This window comes from Prenolepis imparis, unplaced genomic scaffold (genome assembly GCF_030444845.1).
Source record: "Prenolepis imparis isolate NDT839.2.m4 unplaced genomic scaffold, iyPreImpa1.0 SCAF_12, whole genome shotgun sequence".
Classification (NCBI taxonomy): domain Eukaryota; kingdom Metazoa; phylum Arthropoda; class Insecta; order Hymenoptera; family Formicidae; genus Prenolepis; species Prenolepis imparis.
In genome coordinates, this window is record NW_028141170.1 from 447,417 (window position 1) to 465,625 (window position 18,209).

At 41.1% G+C, this 18,209-nt stretch overlaps 1 protein-coding gene across 3 annotated transcripts in view; it reads right to left on the reverse strand.

Moving 5' to 3' along the window:
- Positions 1 to 4,259: 4,259 nt before the first annotated feature.
- Positions 4,260 to 18,209, reverse strand: part of Cad89d (cadherin 89D) — a 30,475-nt gene continuing 16,525 nt past the window's right edge. For 2 of the 3 annotated variants that reach the window (XM_083051323.1, XM_083051324.1), the window contains exons 3-21: positions 17,070 to 17,200; positions 16,818 to 16,973; positions 15,896 to 16,004; positions 15,435 to 15,637; positions 15,078 to 15,206; positions 13,803 to 14,760; positions 13,298 to 13,456; positions 12,833 to 13,010; positions 12,054 to 12,306; positions 11,670 to 11,973; positions 9,750 to 11,428; positions 9,110 to 9,322; positions 8,713 to 8,801; positions 8,568 to 8,651; positions 8,409 to 8,477; positions 7,310 to 7,513; positions 6,770 to 6,973; positions 5,612 to 5,776; positions 4,260 to 5,407 (exon numbers count right to left, since the gene is read on the reverse strand). In XM_083051323.1, coding sequence (XP_082907449.1) covers positions 4,981 to 5,407; positions 5,612 to 5,776; positions 6,770 to 6,973; positions 7,310 to 7,513; positions 8,409 to 8,477; positions 8,568 to 8,651; positions 8,713 to 8,801; positions 9,110 to 9,322; positions 9,750 to 11,428; positions 11,670 to 11,973; positions 12,054 to 12,306; positions 12,833 to 13,010; positions 13,298 to 13,456; positions 13,803 to 14,760; positions 15,078 to 15,206; positions 15,435 to 15,637; positions 15,896 to 16,004; positions 16,818 to 16,973; positions 17,070 to 17,200 — 5,714 coding nt within the window. In that variant the 3' untranslated portion in view covers positions 4,260 to 4,980. The remainder of the gene's footprint in view (positions 5,408 to 5,611; positions 5,777 to 6,769; positions 6,974 to 7,309; positions 7,514 to 8,408; positions 8,478 to 8,567; positions 8,652 to 8,712; positions 8,802 to 9,109; positions 9,323 to 9,749; positions 11,429 to 11,669; positions 11,974 to 12,053; positions 12,307 to 12,832; positions 13,011 to 13,297; positions 13,457 to 13,802; positions 14,761 to 15,077; positions 15,207 to 15,434; positions 15,638 to 15,895; positions 16,005 to 16,817; positions 16,974 to 17,069; positions 17,201 to 18,209) is intronic. The other variant, XM_083051325.1, reaches the window with a different exon arrangement.

Consider the following 18,209-nt stretch of genomic DNA (forward strand, 5'->3'; position numbering starts at 1 on the left):
ATTCCATCGAATATGTGATATCATTGAAAAAATACCAACCCGGTATTTTCAGTACAGAATTATCCCAGCATCTCAATTAGAATCTCAATCAGACAATCCCTCCCCTTTTTCTAATTTAACACAAGTCTTGTCATATTAAAGATTACTTATTCATTTTTTAGAAAGATTATTTAGACATTTATTCGCTGAAAATTTCACTCTTTATTAAATTTCAGTTGTGTATATCATTTGATTTAATTGATTCATTTATTGTATCTAAATCTTTGTGTAGAAATTAACTAATAGAAACATTTCAGTGATAGAGAGAATTTTATCAGCATCTATTTTAATATTTGTAATATTTTCTTATAATGGCATTTAAGTTTCAAATAAAGTTTGAATTAAAATCCTCTCTATTAAGATAAAAATGTTACTCAAAATTAAATAAGGATAGATTTCCATTATTTAATATTAAAACAAAAATTGTATATAATACAAAAATATCAAAAAATAGAAAGAGATACATCTTGCAGACCTCTTTATAAATTTCCTTCTATTAATGAATAATAATGTTTTCGATCGCACGTCTATCGTAAAATGAAACAGATTTGCAAAAAATCGCAACGGGCAATTTCCCAGCTTTCGCGTTTCAGACATCAAGTTTATAGCAAAATAGGTACTTCGTACTTTGTCCTATCGCATTCTTAATACAACCATATCATAAAAGAAAATGGTCTTCCAGAATGAAGTGCGAGGGAGGGAAGGAAAAATACCAATGTCTAAAATCACAATGCGCCGACTGCCATTCTCCTCCTGCGTATCGGGCTTTCGTATAACTCCCGTCAAAATAGCCCGTCTTTTATATCCCGTCCTGTTATATTCTCATGTTCCGCGCGAGCGAGATTGCCTTCTCCTCTTATCAAGTAGCAAGTATGTATGTACAAGATTGCAGACCGTATCGCGAAGCTGCGGCTGCAGAACGGAAGCGCGGAAATTTCGGGACCAAAATCATAAATCCCGTCGTCGTCCGTCGTCGACTCCGGATACAACTCTGTCGGGGTGATACGGACCCCGGGGAGGAGGGTGACTATCGATTTTTTTTTTTTTTTTTTTTTTTGCTGCTGTCGTTAAACGGGGAACTCGTCGAGGGAGTTCGTCGACGAACGGAAACGTTGCACAGCAAGGATTTCCACGCAATGGAAAAACTGCATCGTTGGCGGGCTCGGTTCGGAATTCGAGTTCGTAAGCGTTTTCGAATCTTCGGCGAGCGAATCCTCCAATTTCTCTTTGGAGAACGATACTTTTCCGTCACGCCGAACGGAGAACTGGAAATCCGACTGCGTCGTTTGAATTTATTCGGCAGATTGTCTCACCAAACGGAACCGAGAAAGAAAGAGAGAGAGAGAGAGGAAGAAGTTTAAATTCGGGATTATTGAATTCGCAATTATTAAACTATATCTTGTCAATTATCTTTGAGTAACCCGAAGACATCTGTTTAAAAAAGGTGTTATTTGTATTTGATCAAAGCGCGTTAACACAAAGCACCTCGCTTATTACATCTCGAAATTTTTCCGTATTTTTCTGACCATTTAGACGCAGTGCACACAGAGAGAGAGAAAAAGAGAAAGAGAGCTATTGTTATATCTTCCTCTCTTTTCTCTCGCTGCGATATGTATACTCTCATCTTCCCCTCTCGCTATTATTCCAGTGAAAATCTTAAAAGAGAACGTTCAGATCGCGCCGGCGATCTCGCCGACGATCTCATCCCTCGGCACAATGAGAGACAAGGACGCTCCCTTCGTTAGTATAAACTGCATATAGGTGACTTGCAAACAGGGAGACGCGCCAGTTTTTTTTTTTTCCTTTTTCGTCGAGAAACGCGGCGCTTGCATGCATTTTCCTGGTCATCAGTGAGAAATTGCGCTTTCAGAATCGTTCGCTCTCTTTCTCTTCCTCTCTTTGTCGCATTCATCTTAAGCATCTCGCAATTTTATATTTCCCTTCCCCCCGCAATTACTTGGAAATTGCAGGAATTGGCGAATTAATCGCCCGTGGCAAAACTACCGTCGAAGAATTTCTCGCCTAATTTTAAACGCCGCACCGACATTCCTCTTCCGGATCGTCTCGAGGAGGAGGAGTCCCCTTCTTCCTAGACTCAAGATCGGCAAAATGCGACAGTTCCTTTAATCGATGGCCGATAGTTTGGGTTAAGGTTAAGGGCAAGGTCGACCGACCCTGTACGCGACACACGACGACCTGTAACCTTCTTGGTTCGCGATATTAGAGTACCGATACCGCGTCGTAACGAGCGATCGAGTTTCGAGTTGCGGCTGCTGGACCGCTGCACCATCCTGCCCTCACGTGCATCTAATAGCGCTCGGGCTCTAATGCATACGATTGAATATGCGAATTAGCTCGCCTTGGCGTCCAAAGCACGAAACAAGTCGTTCATTTTCTCGTGGATCGATACTTAAAGAGTCTCTCCCCGAGAGTTCATATATTCTGCGTTTCCCGAGCCAGCGGTTGCACCGGCTACTCGAGACACATTTTCCAGCTAAGTATTTATGATATATATATATCTATATATAACGTGGGTATTTTGCGGACAAAGATATAAATGCCATAAATTTTACCACAATTACTGGACAAAATTATGAATATCCCCTGGCTTTTTTCGTTTGCAATTTCTTCAAGAAATCTTGGCCAAGAATTCTTAGTTAAAAACACTTTGTCTTCGCGACGCGATCTCGAGTTTATAATGTAGCGATTCGATCCTCTCGGATCGACACTCGGCGAGAAGAGTGACAGGGGATTCTCTCTTTTTAAAGCCACGGCTAAATGAAAGAAAAGCAGAGGTCGGAGATAAGAGAGCCGAGGATTCCGGACGATGAGAAGCTGCGGGAGCGAAATCGAAGGCCGCGGCCTTGTCCGACGACTGACTGACTGACTGACTGACTATGAAACCGCCGCCGAGTCTCATCAAGTCCGCCTCCTGCAAACGTTATTCGAATACTTGAGTGAAATATTAGATATTTAATTTTGTATGTGTGTCTACCCGGGAAAACGGGAGTCCTTCTCCCGACATTTTTCCGCGTGATCTCGCGATTATATATTATCCGCGCTGGGATACAGCGTGTTCTCGACACATCGTTCCCGAATCCCACGGTTGAGGTCGAGGCCGTTAATCAACGACCTTTTAAGCCCGGCCTGATCCTATAATCGACGACGTAATTTGAGTTTCAGTTCGGCTCGATCGGGCGCTTGAAACTTATTTACCGAACGTATTAGGTACACTCCTCCGAGTGTCCCCTCTAGACCCGAATCTAATCTCACCGTTTTCCAACAATATTATGACACGCTAAACGTCACACAAAGAACCGAATAAATAAGTTGATTACTGCAACAATATATATAAAATAATGATATATCCCCGATTATTTATCCCTTCCCTCGAGAAAGTAATTAAGCTTTACTTGCTGCAATTACGTTAAAAATTTCGCGATATTTCGACCGCTCGAAAAAACCATCCTTACAATAGAATGTCTTTCCTGCAACTGATATTGCTTCTTCTTCTTGCCGTGGAAGCACACAAAAGCGTTTGTTTTTGTCACGTTTTAAAAACGAGAATGGATAGACAATCGTTCATCATCCGCCAACCAATCATAATAAAAAGGCAATCAGAAATGACTTTTGCTCTATTTCTTTCTCTCGCTCTGGCAGGCATTATCAATAATTTATCCAAATCATCCTTTGATATCTCTGCCTTTAAAGAGGGATTAATAATGCGTTCCCGCGATTCGATTTATCGTAATTAAAACACCTACGCTGATTTAATCAAAGTAAGGAGATTCCTCAGATCGTCGGAGGACTTTGAGAGGAATTGCGAGATATCGACGTATCTTCGAAGGTCGCTTTTGACAACGAGACGGGACGTGGCGTGATTGCGCCCGTATTCCAACATCTTTAAAGTTATAATTACGACATCAAGAATATTAATTATCCTGATAGTTTTTGTTTTCGACAAATCTGACATATTACTGAAATCATTAAACAGATCATTTTTACTAATCTTGAAGCTAAAAAGTCGCATTTTTTTTATTTCGAGAAATTCAACACACAAGAATAGAAACCATTTATTATTAAAATGTGTTTTGTCCATGATAAAATTTTTGTCTTCAAAGTAGAACGTTAATGAATTAATGACCGCTATTCGGGTTAAATAGCGAGAGAGAATAAAGGAGAAAATTTTTGAATAAGAAATGTTCTAAATAAAATATAAATTACACTATATATGTTACATTTTATTACATTTTACAAAAATACATATATAAATATATATATGTATATATGTAATAATTACATATTTTATATATATATATATGTATATATTAAATAAATCAATAATATAATCGAGAATATAACCGATCGAAGTATGGACATATTCACAAAATATATCTGTACACGATCTACAACAAATTGTATATTCTATATATATTTATATCATACATGGAAACATTCACATTTCGCGTTTTAATACTTGCGTTATAAATAATCTTAACCGATATAGTTGTATCTCTATCTCCGCGCCATAGTCTAATCTAATCTCGATTAATTAAAAGAGTAAAAATTGAAAAATTTTAAACGGTGTCGTGTATTTACAGAAATGAGTGATTCTCCGATTCGACGACGCGTAAATACTTTGGCAACGAGATGACACGCTGTGACGAGAGCAATATACAACGTATACAAAAATAGTTTATACCCGAAATTTTTGCCAAGAAAAATTATTATATACGTTATCGAATAAAAACCCACAAAAAAAAAAACTTGCAGCCGCAAGTTTAAATATTCCTCGCGCTCCTCGGAGATGCTTTCTCTCCGTTTTTTTACAAATCGACGCCGCTAATAGAGCATGTGGCTAGTTCTGGATGTACCTGCGAATGCGATTATCCGCTCAATTTTGACAAATGTGTACTATTGAGGACGTACCTTTTTTTTTTGTTATGTTGCACCGAAATTATATCTATTCCAGCTGCTCCGTCTTCTACTTTCGTCGATATCGGACCTACCGTGAAGGATGGTCGCCGTGGGGTTCGATAGTGAGCCGGCTAACGAGATCTCCGTTCCGGGATGCTCGTGTATCACCGTCTCGGTGATGTTGTTCTCCGCCTCGGAATGCATACGGCGATGTTCCGCGTGACGTCTCTTTTCGCTGCCGGTACCCGTGCAGCAGTGTTGGTCCCGTTGCAACGTCATCTCCTGAGTGTAGACGGATTCGCCGTTCGAGAAGGAGTGGAATCGCTGTCGTCGTTTCGCCGCCAGCTTTGCTCGTCTCCCGACCACGCTCGAGGTGTCGTGGGATCCTCCGCGCGAGACGTCGTTGCATCGCTCGTGACGCTGAAGGGACTTGAGCGAGTCCTCGTACCCGCTAAAAGAAAGATAGAAGAAAGATTTGCGCGGACGATGAGACGAAGTTTTTTTTCCATATTTTTTTTCCATATTTCTCTTTATGGGCTTTTTATAATTTTGCAACATTTCTTGGAAACGTCTGCGGCTTGATTTTCGAGGTCGGAATATCGGTGAAACCGCGTTGAGAGAGGAGCGACGAGAACTTGTTGGAAGTCCTACTTACTTGCTGCTCTCGCCGCTGGAAGGACTGGACGAGTGACTGCAATGGCAGGAGGTGCGCGCCACGATACCAGAATCCTGACCGCTGGAATGTAAGGATGTCGCGGATGCCTCGAGGCCTTTCAAGGTACCCGTCGAACGCACCGCGTGCTTTCCGCCTCCGCCCATTCTGAAAGTAGCCCGATGGCATCTCGATATATTGTAAAATACTCTGAAATTCTCCGATAGAGTAAAACTATAATAATAGCTTTCCTTCGGAAGCGAAGGAATCAGCGCGATCCGCTCCGATTACGCGATACACATCTCCGATCCTCTGTTTCTCTAACATCAGTTGTTCGTCTTTAAAATTGATTTAAATAGAATTTTTTCGATTAAGATAAGACATATTTTTCTTTATATTGAGCTTTTTAAATTGTATTCTTAAATCATTTTCTTCTTCATTGAATTTTAAATAGAGTTTGCATTAATATACAAGTTTAAAAAATTCGAGGATTTATTAAAAATATTTATTATTTAATATTTTGTAATATTTTGAATATTGCAAAGAATGATAGCTTCTTTGCATCAATACTTGATTGCAAATTGCCAAAGAATCTTTTTAATTAAACGATAATTTTTTTATTATTATCTCTCGCATTATCGTATATTAAAAATAACATAAAAAGAATCTTGTTACATTTTTCTCGTATCTTGTACCGTTTAGCAGTTATTTCACAAACGGCATTTATCAGAGATATATCTTCTGTATATACAGAGTGAGCCATTAATCAATAAATGAATTATATCACATATGGGCTGTATAAAATCCATAATCTATAAATGGATTTATCTCTAAAAGTCTGGCAAACATAAAAGAAGCACATATGGAGATTAAATTCTTTCGAGTGGGACATCAGGTAGCACGCGTGCGATTGTTTTAAGAATAAAAGCGTTTCAGAGATTTCAGAGTTAACTAGATTTTTATATAATAGAATCATGTACTTTTTTTAACGTAAATCAATTCTTCTCATTATTCTGCGTATAAAAGCATCAGCTACTTCTTTTGCTTGCCATACTCTTTCAGAGATAAATTAATATTGCATCACACTGTGCATAAATTATACGAAAGCATCTCGATTACACAATAATACATAATTTTGTATTAGCAAAGATCAGAACTTACGTGTGAAAGCGGACGCAGCTGCCACCGTGTTCGCATATACTCTGACGCCTCGGTACCTCGGAGCAAAAGGGCTCTGGGTCGTAATGGAGACCGTCGACAAAGGTGGGAAAGAGCGGCGGCTTCTGCAGAGTGCCGGCAGGATCCGTCAGAGCGAATCCGACCGGGCCGACCGTCGAGAATATGGCCTTGTCTCGTCGTCTGCGACTAACGAATGGAGTTGGAGACTCCCAGTTCAGAGTAACGCCCAATTTGTGGCAAATCGAGTGGAAAATCAGCATTCAGGACATGAATTAAGATAAAAGATCGAAACGAATTCGAGTCTCCCCTCTTGCCTTTTCGTTATTTTTCCGAAAATTTCCTTACATGCGACATCATTAGTTTAGATAGAGTGCATATCAATCAGTGTTAATCAGTGTTAATACTACATTCTCTCGGTAAGCGACAGTAAAAAGAAGAAAGAGAGAAAGAGTGATGGTAAGATCCTTCAGCCGACATATCTGGGAGTTAGTTATGGTACGAGCAAAATCGTGTTCCGCGTACCGTTTGTTACGACGAACGCAGGTAACGCACAGGGCGGTCACGAGGGCGCCCACGAAGACGACGCAGCCGAGCACCACTACGCCCACCTCGAGGGTGGACAGCAAGTAACGTTGACTGCCTCTGCGCGGAGCGTTCCCGGCGATCTCCAGCACGCGATACTCGTCCAGCTCGCGTTTTATGTCCACCTTCTTGGTATTAAAGACGCTGAAAATTCACGCGTACGTCGAGCTTTTTGCAATAACTTGGCATCAAATGTAAACGGCTAATAAAACTTCATACACGAGATACGAATCGATTTCAATGGTCAATCTGAAGGCGGAACTAATTAAACTTTTGCAAAAATCGAGATCAGTTAATTAACAAAATTTGAAATCTCTTGTATAATAGAGCAATTTAAAAAAAAAACATAAAGAGGTAAAGAGTAATTCTATGTAATTTTTATACATTATTACGATTCGTAAAAATGTTACAGCTTTAAAAAATGTAAGGTCAAGTTGTGGTTATTTCAACATAAATTATTATGCTATAGGTACGGTATGTCATATACTCTCTAAAGTTTTACTATATAGTTAAAACTTTCAAAGCTTACAAGAAATTTATTGTGAAGATTAAAGCTAATAAGATTTCCATAATCAAATATTAGATTTATTATCGCGGGAAAGTTGTAATTAATTATCTATATTCCACGGCCTATATCGAATCTATCATATTGTAATTAATTTTGACATCAAATTTGTATTCAATAATCTTGAGAGCTTTTACATAATATAATTCTTGTAATTTGACAGAAATCCGACAATTTCTTAATTTTAACATATCGTCATTTTTAATTTGTTTTATACCATCTTTGTGTTCAAGTACCTGAAGAATTTTTATACTTGAATAAACAACTAAATACTTAATTGAAAGCTTAATTTACAACTTTTCCGCAATAAAATAGTTTTTTTACAATTCTAAAATTTTTGAAATTATGACACATATTACAATATAAAACATTTTCGAAATCGATATAAAAAAAATATAAAGAATCATTATATTCTTTCTTGAAAATTTGAATTATTTTTGTTGAATATAATTATGTAATCAATATAATAATTACCTGTGCAAAGTATCCATGTCTAGCATAACGTTCAAATGTGGATCGATCGCGTACAAATAAACGTCGGTACTGAAAATTAAATAAATCAAAAATTCAACGCGATTGCATCAACTTGAATGATATTATTCGTTCATTAAAATCGCCCTGCGAGTCACTCACGAAGTCGTGTCAATCAAGTTCTTTTCGATGTGGGGCTCCAGTTTTCTTACTCGCACATCCAAACCAGTGACGTTCTGCAACGCGCTGAAAGATTACAGTTCGTAAGTTCGCGATATTTTTTGCAATAATATACGCACACACTTACATGGTGATGTTTCCAAGCTCCGGCTCGATTTCGATAGGCTTCCGTCCCATAACCATGACGATTTGCTTCTGATCGTCCAACACGTACACCTACAAATTCGATAGCGAGATATACATACTGGATAGCAAAACAGATTGTCGAGTAAAACGGAAAGAGAGAGCGAGAGAGGGTGGGAGAGAGGGAGGGAAAGCGAGGGTGTTTCCGTCTTTCGAAACATCCCATTTCCTCGTGGGGAAATTAGCCCGAGCGCTATCTTTAACTGCGAGTAATTAAGATATACCGTATGTGAGAGAGAGAGAGAGAGAGAGAGAGAGAGAGAGAAAGAGAGAGAGAGAGAGAGAGAGAGGGTGAGGGAAAAGAAAGGATGGTGTGGAATATATATGTGCGACAGACTTACGAAGACATTGGCGATGCTGCTCCGCCCGCTCTCGGCGCCCTGTCTGTCGGTGGCCTTGACGTCGAAGCCGAAGACGCGACCGGCGTCGCGGCTAAAACTCGCCACGGATCGCACTTGACCGCTGAGTGGGTCAATGGCGAAGCGCGGGGCGTCCTCCCGACCGAGAATTTGGTAGCGTATCTCGCCGTTTATCCCCAGATCCGGATCCTCGGCCTGCAAATCCCAGCCAAGAGTGCTTCCAAATAAATCTCATCGACTTTATCCACTTTAAAGCTGATGTATATAGAATGATTCTTTTTCAGACACGCGGGGATCTTCAGTTCGCCAAAGTTTTTTTTACATCCGATCTTGCTCGAGAGGTTTTTCAATTGTACGGAAAGCTTCACTCTCATCAGGATATACGCGTTCCCTCATTCCATTAGCGCGCATTCTGTTACATCGCAATTAACAGAATGTTCCGTATAAGCGACACGGCATTTACTATGTGAAAAAGCTATTTCGGAAAATCAAATAAAGCTCGAAAGAGACGCTCTAGAGAGACGAAAAGATAAAAAGAAGGCGGAGGAAGTGGCGCGCAAAAACCAAAATGGATTAAAAGCAGCTCACTTTTAGTCGCGTAGCTTTGTGTGCGCATACGTACCTCTACTTTGACAACCTCGTAACCGTAATGAGCGGTAGTGGGTACAGCAGCGAGGATAGGCCTGTCTCTAGACTTAAATCTAGGCGCGTTGTCGTTCACATCCTTTATCCTGACGACCACTCTAGCCTCGTTAGGCGCCAGACCGTTCAGTCTCTCGCCGACGACCGGGTAAATCATCACCGGCATGCCGCGGCCTATCTTTAATCGATCGACCCTGATTTTGGCCTCGTACCGATCTCTGATCTCCCGATCGATTTCTGTCGTCAGATACAGAGAACCGTTCTTTGGATCCACCGAGAAGTGCTCCCTGCCATCAGAACCGTCAGCTGCCACGCTGTATCTTATATGATCACCGTGATAATTATCGGCCAGATCAAGCTGTGCGATCAGTAACGGCACGGAGACGTTTTCGTCGACCTCCACTTCGTAATAACGATGCCGGAAAGTTGGCATCTTGTGCACCTCGTTGTCCGTTTCTTCATCGTCATCGACGTTCAGCACGGTGACGAGAACCATGGCCGAAGAGGTCAGACTGATCGGCGAACCCAGATCGCTCGCTGTGACGATCAAACGATGATCGCTCTTGGTCTCGTAATCAAGCTTAGCGATGGTCGTGATGACGCCCTCCTTGCTGTCCACCGCAAAATATTGTTTCTCCGCGCGATCCTGATGACTCAGATCGAACAGGATCAATCCGTTTCCGTTTCCGGCAAAATCGCTATCGTTCGCGTATACCTTAACCACTTGCGTGCCGATCGGGACATTTTCTAGAACGGAAACGCGGTAGATTGGTAATCGATCGCCCTTTGTTTCTAGCTCATCGTAGCCATGGAACTTCGGCGCGTTGTCGTTCACATCCAGCACATTGATCTCTACCTCCACGGACGAGCTCAGGCTCGGCAAACCTTGATCGCGCGCCACCACGAGGAGACGATGAGTCGCGGCTCTTTCGCGATCGAGAGTACCGCTTACTCTGATTATTCCTTCAGCAGGATCCACGTTGAACGAACGCGACGAGTTGCCAGTCATTTTTGAATCCTCGTGGCTGGTGATCAGCTCGTAGCTTAGATTGGCGTTTGCGCCAAAATCGGCGTCGAATGCCTTTACTGCGCCGATCGCGCGATTGCTGTAGGTACCCTCGGCCAGGTCAAAAGTATACCAGGATTTGTCAAAGACCGGCGCGTGATCGTTCACGTCTGTCACGTGGATTCGAACGGTGATATTGTCCGAAAGACCGCCCACGTCCCTCGCCAAGACAAACAACCGGATATTCTTTTCTGACGATAGACTTCGAACAATAGATATTTCGGCTGTACGCGGATCCAGATGGAAATAACGGCGACTAGTCGCGTCGTAACGACGCGATCTCATCCCGCTCAAGATCGTCTCGTTGCTCAAACTGTACGCTATCATCGCGTTTGCGCCCTCATCCTTGTCGTCTGCCAGCAGGCGAATTATCGGCACACCGATCGTCGTGTTCTCCGGTACCAGCAGCAACGGCGAACGTCGCCCGCTGTCGCTATCCTGAGATGTTCCCCCATTCTCCATCTCGGATACACTCGGATCATGCGATACGCGCACACCCTGATCCGGCAGAACCACCATTCGTATAAACTTTGGAGCGTTGTCGTTCGCGTCGAGCACCATTATCTTCAGAGCACTTTCTGACTTCAGCCCACCTATGATGCGAGAAACATCTTTGAAACACTAGTTTTCGAACTCTATCTTAAAGTCCATCTTTCGAAATATCTTTCAATTTTTAGAAACTTTTCATTAATTATTAATTTTATATTTTATCTTGTCATAATATTTAAAAGTTAATAGTCTAATAAATAAGAATATTAAAAAATATTTAAAAATATTTAAAAATATGAATAATGAATATGAAAATTAATGGAGAACTTATATGGATACACCTACCTCTATCGGTGGCGATAACTTGCAGCTCGTAATTCGCTCTCGCTTCGCGGTCCAGGACTCTATTGTCAATACCCACGAAGAATACTCTGCCCGTTAATGAATCGATCTTAAACAGGCCACTACCCTCGCCCCGTAGAGCAAACGTGAACTCCCGATTTCTGCCTTCGTCTTTATCGCTCGCCGCGATCGGATCTGTCAAAACGATCTCCGTTCCCGCGGGACTATTCTCCATGATCCGACCTTCGTAAGCGGGCAGCGTGAATTCCGGCGCGTTATCGTTCTCGTCGTCGACGACGATTCGCACCTGAGCATTATTTAATCAATCATTCAAAGCGACAAAGCAGCGCGAACAGCGAAGACGTATGTTAGACGTGAAAAGTTTACCTGAAACACACCCACGCCGCGCAAACCTTCGGCGATAACGGTGACACTATAATTTTCTCTCGTCTCGCGATCTAGGCCTCGAGGAGCATAAAGAGAACCGTCATTCATAATAGCGACATCCGGCACGTCCTGCTGATTAACGATAAGAAACTGAGTGCCAGATGCTGTGCCATTGTGCGGAAGCACTTGGCCGATCAATGCATCGGGAACGTTCTCCATCACATGGAAGACCAAAGGAGCAGTGGTCGTTCCCCTGCAATCAACGGTCAACTTTTGAAGCGATACAATAGTATTGTACCGCGAGATTTTTCCCGGCAAAGTCAATTCTCGCGTCAAAAGCACACTGATGACAATGTAATATATTTGATGGATTTCGATTAGCTGAAGTAAATCACGCGGATATTGATTGACAAAACTTCTCTTAATTGCGATCGACAATCGGAGAGAAGAGAAATTATTTAGAGAAATTATTTTATTTTTTAAATTATTCAATTTTATTAATAATTCTTTTTTAATAATAGAAAAATATATATTTTTGTAGAATAATTTGCAAATTCAATTTTTTCAATAATAAGATTGATACGATTAATTTCCCAAATATTATTTTATGACAATTTTATTTTTTTAAAATTATTCTCTTTTATAAATTTTTGATTGGTATTTAATTGTTTTATATCCATTATATTAATTTTATATTTTTATTAGAATTTTAATTGAACCGTAAATCGAAGATTTGAAATAGAACCTGAATTAGTTTTCCGTAGTCGAATTTCACTCACTTGGTAAAAATGCCTCTGTCGTCATTCGGATCCACCACGTGAATCGAGACGTTCGTGATCAGCGTCAGCTCTCGCTCGTCGGTGACGATCGCCTCGAAGTCGTATGCGGACCGATCGAAACGCTCCATCTCCTCCACGACAGTTATCGTGCCCGAGCGCTCCTCCACGGCAAATGGAACTGAAATCCGGTATGCATGCATGCGGCATGTGTTACGTATTTGCATGAATAATATAGGCATTTTATGCCTTCGTGTTTCCGGTCTCCGCGGAATATTGAAATTAGAACGCACCTGGGGACATCCCGTCCCTCTTTTCCAGGTTTATCTGACGGGTTTATTAGACCCGTCGCGTTAAGGAGTCGCGGCCCGACTGTGTAGCTTTTAATTCCCGCGGGCAGCACGCGAGGTTAATTAACATATTAATTAATATATCGTGTCGTCACGTATAAATTACAATTATACGTACCTCCCTCCTCGTAACCGTGCAGGAGATCATAGACGAGATCGTTAGTTTTGACGGCGTCGTTTAAGCGAATCTGCCCGACGCTGGTGCCTACAGGCACATTCGCGCCGACCCAAAATTCGTAGGGTGCGCCGACAAAATCTGGCTCCCACGAATCTGGACCTAAAGCCCACGAATACAATCAGCCGATGTCGCAATAAAAATAAAATAGTAACGAATTTACAAGAGTCCATTTAGAATTTTGTCAGACACTTGTAATCATTTATTCTCACATCTTTCAAAAAATTACAATTATAAAAGAATAATAAAAATAATAAATAATAATTTATTAATTAAAAGTATATCTCTGAATTATTTAAACAACATTTACTTTTGACTTCGAAAAGCTCTCGTTATTAAATGTGAGCTACTTTAGCTATATGATATATGTTCATCCTAAACGCAGTGTCAATTCATCAATTCCATTTAAGAAATTCTAAATCCGTTAGCATTCTCTCTTATTACTTACTATCTGCTCGAAAAACGTCCACCGTGACGACTGCCAAGGAGAATCTTCTTTCGCTGGGGTTCGCCGGCTGATCAGCTGCTTCCACGAAAATCGCGTGCCTGCCCTCGAGTATCGGACTCTCCGATACCGTGATCAGACCCGTGCTTTCGTTCACCGCGAACGGCGGTTTGCGCAGGGTGGAGTTGCCCGCTTTTTGCAGCCGGTAGCGGACCGATCCGTTGGGGCCCAGATCGTCATCCACCGCGTGCACCTGGCCCAACACGGTACCGATCTTCGCGTCGCTTCTCGCCACCAGCTCGTAAAGATTGCCCGGCACGAAGATGGGATTGTTGTCGTTGGCGTCGAGCAAGGTGACTTCGACGTCCACAGAGGATCCACCGGAAGCTTCGCCCGTCACGACGACGCTGGGCTGATGCTCCACGGCATGGACCTTCATCTTCAAACGACTTCGCTTCTCGCGGTCCAGGATCGCCTGATCCCGCACGGTAAGCCAGCCGGATGCCGGATCCATGGAGAAGGCGCCCGATGGATCCTCCAACCGGTAATCAAACTTTCCATTTTCTCCCTGATCCTTGTCGCGCGCGATCACCTGCAGCACGCTGAAGCCGTTCGGCAGATTCTCTACGATGCTGATATTGTAGAGGTCGACCTCGAACTGTGGCAGGTTATCGTTCAGATCCAGTATTTCTACCTCGACCCGCGCGACGGTCATCTTCAGCGGGTTGTCCACCTGCGACGCGTGAACCTGAAGATTGAAAGTGTTGCCCGGCAAGCTTCGCTCGGCGTCGAGATCAATCGCGTGTTTTAGAAATAGCGAACCGTTCTTCGGATCAAGATGGAAGAAGCCTCTCTCGTTCCCGGATATTATGTCGTATCTCATTGGCACATTTATGTCCCGGTCGCGATCAACCGCGTGAATCGGACTGGTGAAATTGATCTCTGTGAAGATTGGATATTCCTACGAGAAGAGCGAGAGACCAAGTTTCTCAAATCAAATTTGATTATCATTTAAAATAAAATAAAATTAAAATTAATAAAATAATTGATTAAAATAAAATAAAATATAATATAAAATTTGATCATCACTTAAATTTATTTTCTTTTAAGTAATAATTATTTTTCTTTTAAATAAAATAATTATCCACACATTTTTATTATGTCGCGTATATTTAAATAATTCTCGTTCATCTCTCTCTGTTTGATTTTTTATGTTAAAGTAATCGAACGATTTTAAAGATATGATTGATATAAATGTATCAATTTTTATAATCATACCGGCATAGGATAAAACTCATGGATCTTCGCCTTGTAGGTGTCCTGCGTAAATTTTGGATCAAGATCATCGTTGTCCACTACAGTTATCTTTACGGTGCTGTTTGTGCTTTTAGCTGGAACACCTCGATCCTAAAGCGTTGTCCCAAATATATTACATCGTGAAACGTAATGAAATTAAATTAATCTAACTTGTCATCATTCATTGTCGAGTTACTATCGGACAATTTCTGCTGGATGCATTAACAAAAGTTATTATATAAAATGCAATATACAATTATTTAATTATTTGTTAATTCTCTCAAATACAGAGTAGAAAACTGTAAAGAAAGAGAAAATGTCACGCTTTCGGATACTCACGGTCGCGGTAATAATCAGATTGAATTCGCGATCTCCATTATCGTAGTCGACCGGCTTGCGTAGGATCAGGGCGGTTCTGTGTCCGGACTCGAGGGAAAATTTACCCTGCTCGTTCCCTTTGACGATGGCATAATAGACGTCGCTGTTGGGCGTATTTGGCTTGTCGCCGTCTAGCGCGTGAATTCCGCGAAATATCGTCACACCTGCGAGATTTTATTTTCTTATATCTTGCGTTCGAATGATTGTCGAAAATCCGACATTGCCGCAAGTAGAATATCATAATCGAAAAAAATAAATATCGAACACGTTCAAACGCACAGGATGAATCATGAACGAGTATTCCATTTCCGCCGATCATATAAGATGAATTACACGACTTGACGCACGAAACAAATGGGATATTAATTAAGTTGAAATTTAGGTGCAAGCAAAGCCGATAGTGTATGGGACTAATATCTCACCGACTGGCGTAAGCTCATCCACCGACACGTGATAAGGCGCATCGACAAATTGTGGGGCGTGATCGTTTATATCCTCCACGTAGACCGTCACTGACAAATGCGACGATACCTAAACACACAAACGTATAAATCATACACGGATCGTTGCACTCGCTAAATTCATCTCTCTCTCCTCGAATCCTGAATTATCATGTCTGAAGGGTTCTTTACGACGCGACGCGCCGTAAAAACGAGACGCTATCGCGCCTTTTGGGAAATGAGAAAGGATCGACGGCGTTGATGAAACGTTCTACTCGACGCATGAATCTAGTACGCGCGAAAGTCGTAATCATCGTAATCTAGTCGGGTAAATAGCGCGCGCGGTGTAAAGATCACGACGCGCTATTGATCGCCACTTTTACACCCATCGCGCCGAATGTCTCGGAGCAAGTCGGGCGTTGAATTATTAAAAAGCGGGAAAGTGGACCGCGCGCCGAAAGAGAAAATGTCATGATTTACATCCTTCGAAACATTCGGAAATGAGAAATTCTAGAAACGCTCGACACGTCGACGAGGGGCTATTAAATGAACGCGGTGGTATTACGCAGTGCACTAATGACTCTTAACCGGGAAGTTTGAGAATCATTACATAAATGCTCGTTACCGTGTGTGAAAAACCTTTAAAACCGGCAAATCGTTCGTTTCTCACCGATTCAAACCGGTCGTCGAACATTCCAATTGTCGATTAAACTCGAAATTAGAGCGACAAAAAATTCACGCGACAATGAAAGAGCAATCGAATCCTATATAATAACTAATAAGTGGAAAATCGATTAAATCGCACTTGAGCGTTTACTCTCAAACCGGTATTCTCGATTCGTTCGCAAAGGGGTCAACGACCTACAAAGGTCGTTGACCCCAAACCTCTAATTCCATAACTTACCGACGTGTCACCGGTACCCGAGTCGCAGGAAATTCGAAATTTTAACAGGTTTCTCGGAGACTCCGCGTCCACCAGATCCTCCAGTGATTGCGCCAGAATCAGAGAGACGTGCGTCTTGTTTGTTTCCTTGTAAGCGAAAAAGCCGGCGTCCTCCTCCTGTGAAATTTATTTTGCCGTCTCACGCCGGTGCTTTGTATACATATGGAGGTAAAAGGAAAGTTAATACAGACAACAAGGAATTACGATATGTACCTTGTCGACCGGCGTAATGGCGAGTCGATCTCTCGGATAAACTTCCAGCGAAAGGATTTCAGTTCCTGTCTTCAGATTCTCCGGTACTCTTACGAATTTCAGATACTCTCCGACGGGATAAAATTGGCATCCTAACGAGATAGAACCTTTGTTAGTTTCCACGTAAATTAATTAAGAGCAAACACAGGCGCGAATTAAAATACAACAAGCACGAAAAATATACATTTACGCAAAAGTACAAATGTGTACATTTAAATAGAATTAATTGAATTATTTTCTTTTGAATTAATTTTTTTTCTATTATAAATTAAGAAGCAAAAGAAGACAGCGAATACGATGACATAAACAGCGTTGTTTGTCTTCGTTTGCACATCAATTTTTGGCTACTTTAAAGTTTACGACAAGAGAAGATCGATATATGCAGTCAAAATAAAATATTTTGGAATTCCTAAATAGTTGCCTTTTCATATCGCAAATATTAAACTTGCCTTGCAAATAGTTTTGTCCATAAAGACGTATGTATGTAATGTATGTATGTATGTAAATTTTTTATTTTATTTTTATCTATTAATAAAATAAAACGCGACTTTATTATTATAATCAAAGAATAAAAAATTAAGAAAAGTTATCAAAAAAAATTCAAGTACAATATAAATAATTTGCTGTCATATATCACGTTTTTTGCATTACATCTTGTACTTGAAGAATTTAATCTCTCCTCAGAAGATTAAATTTCTCCGTAATACTTAAATAATGGGCCTTCTCGCTTGCACATTTATCATGTAGCTCAAGTACCTCAAGTGCATGCGTAAAACATCAGCTAGATCTGTGTGATTCGATCCTCTCGTGCAATCCCCTTGTTAGTAAAAACTATCGAAACTCCCGATGAAATCTCTCGTAGCGTGTAATCTTTTAATCGCTTAAAGCACAACACAGAAATGAGCGCAAAAACTATCGCGATGTGTCTCAACCCCTGTTTTTTTTTATGTAAGTAGAGAAGTAGTTTCTTGTTTTAAATTATTTTCGCAATTATACTTCAGATAATACAAAAGCGATTCGCAAACACAGATTGCTATCTGTTTGAGATTCTCTTCTATACTTATGTATGTTTATGTTCAAATAATAAACGTCATCCTCGCG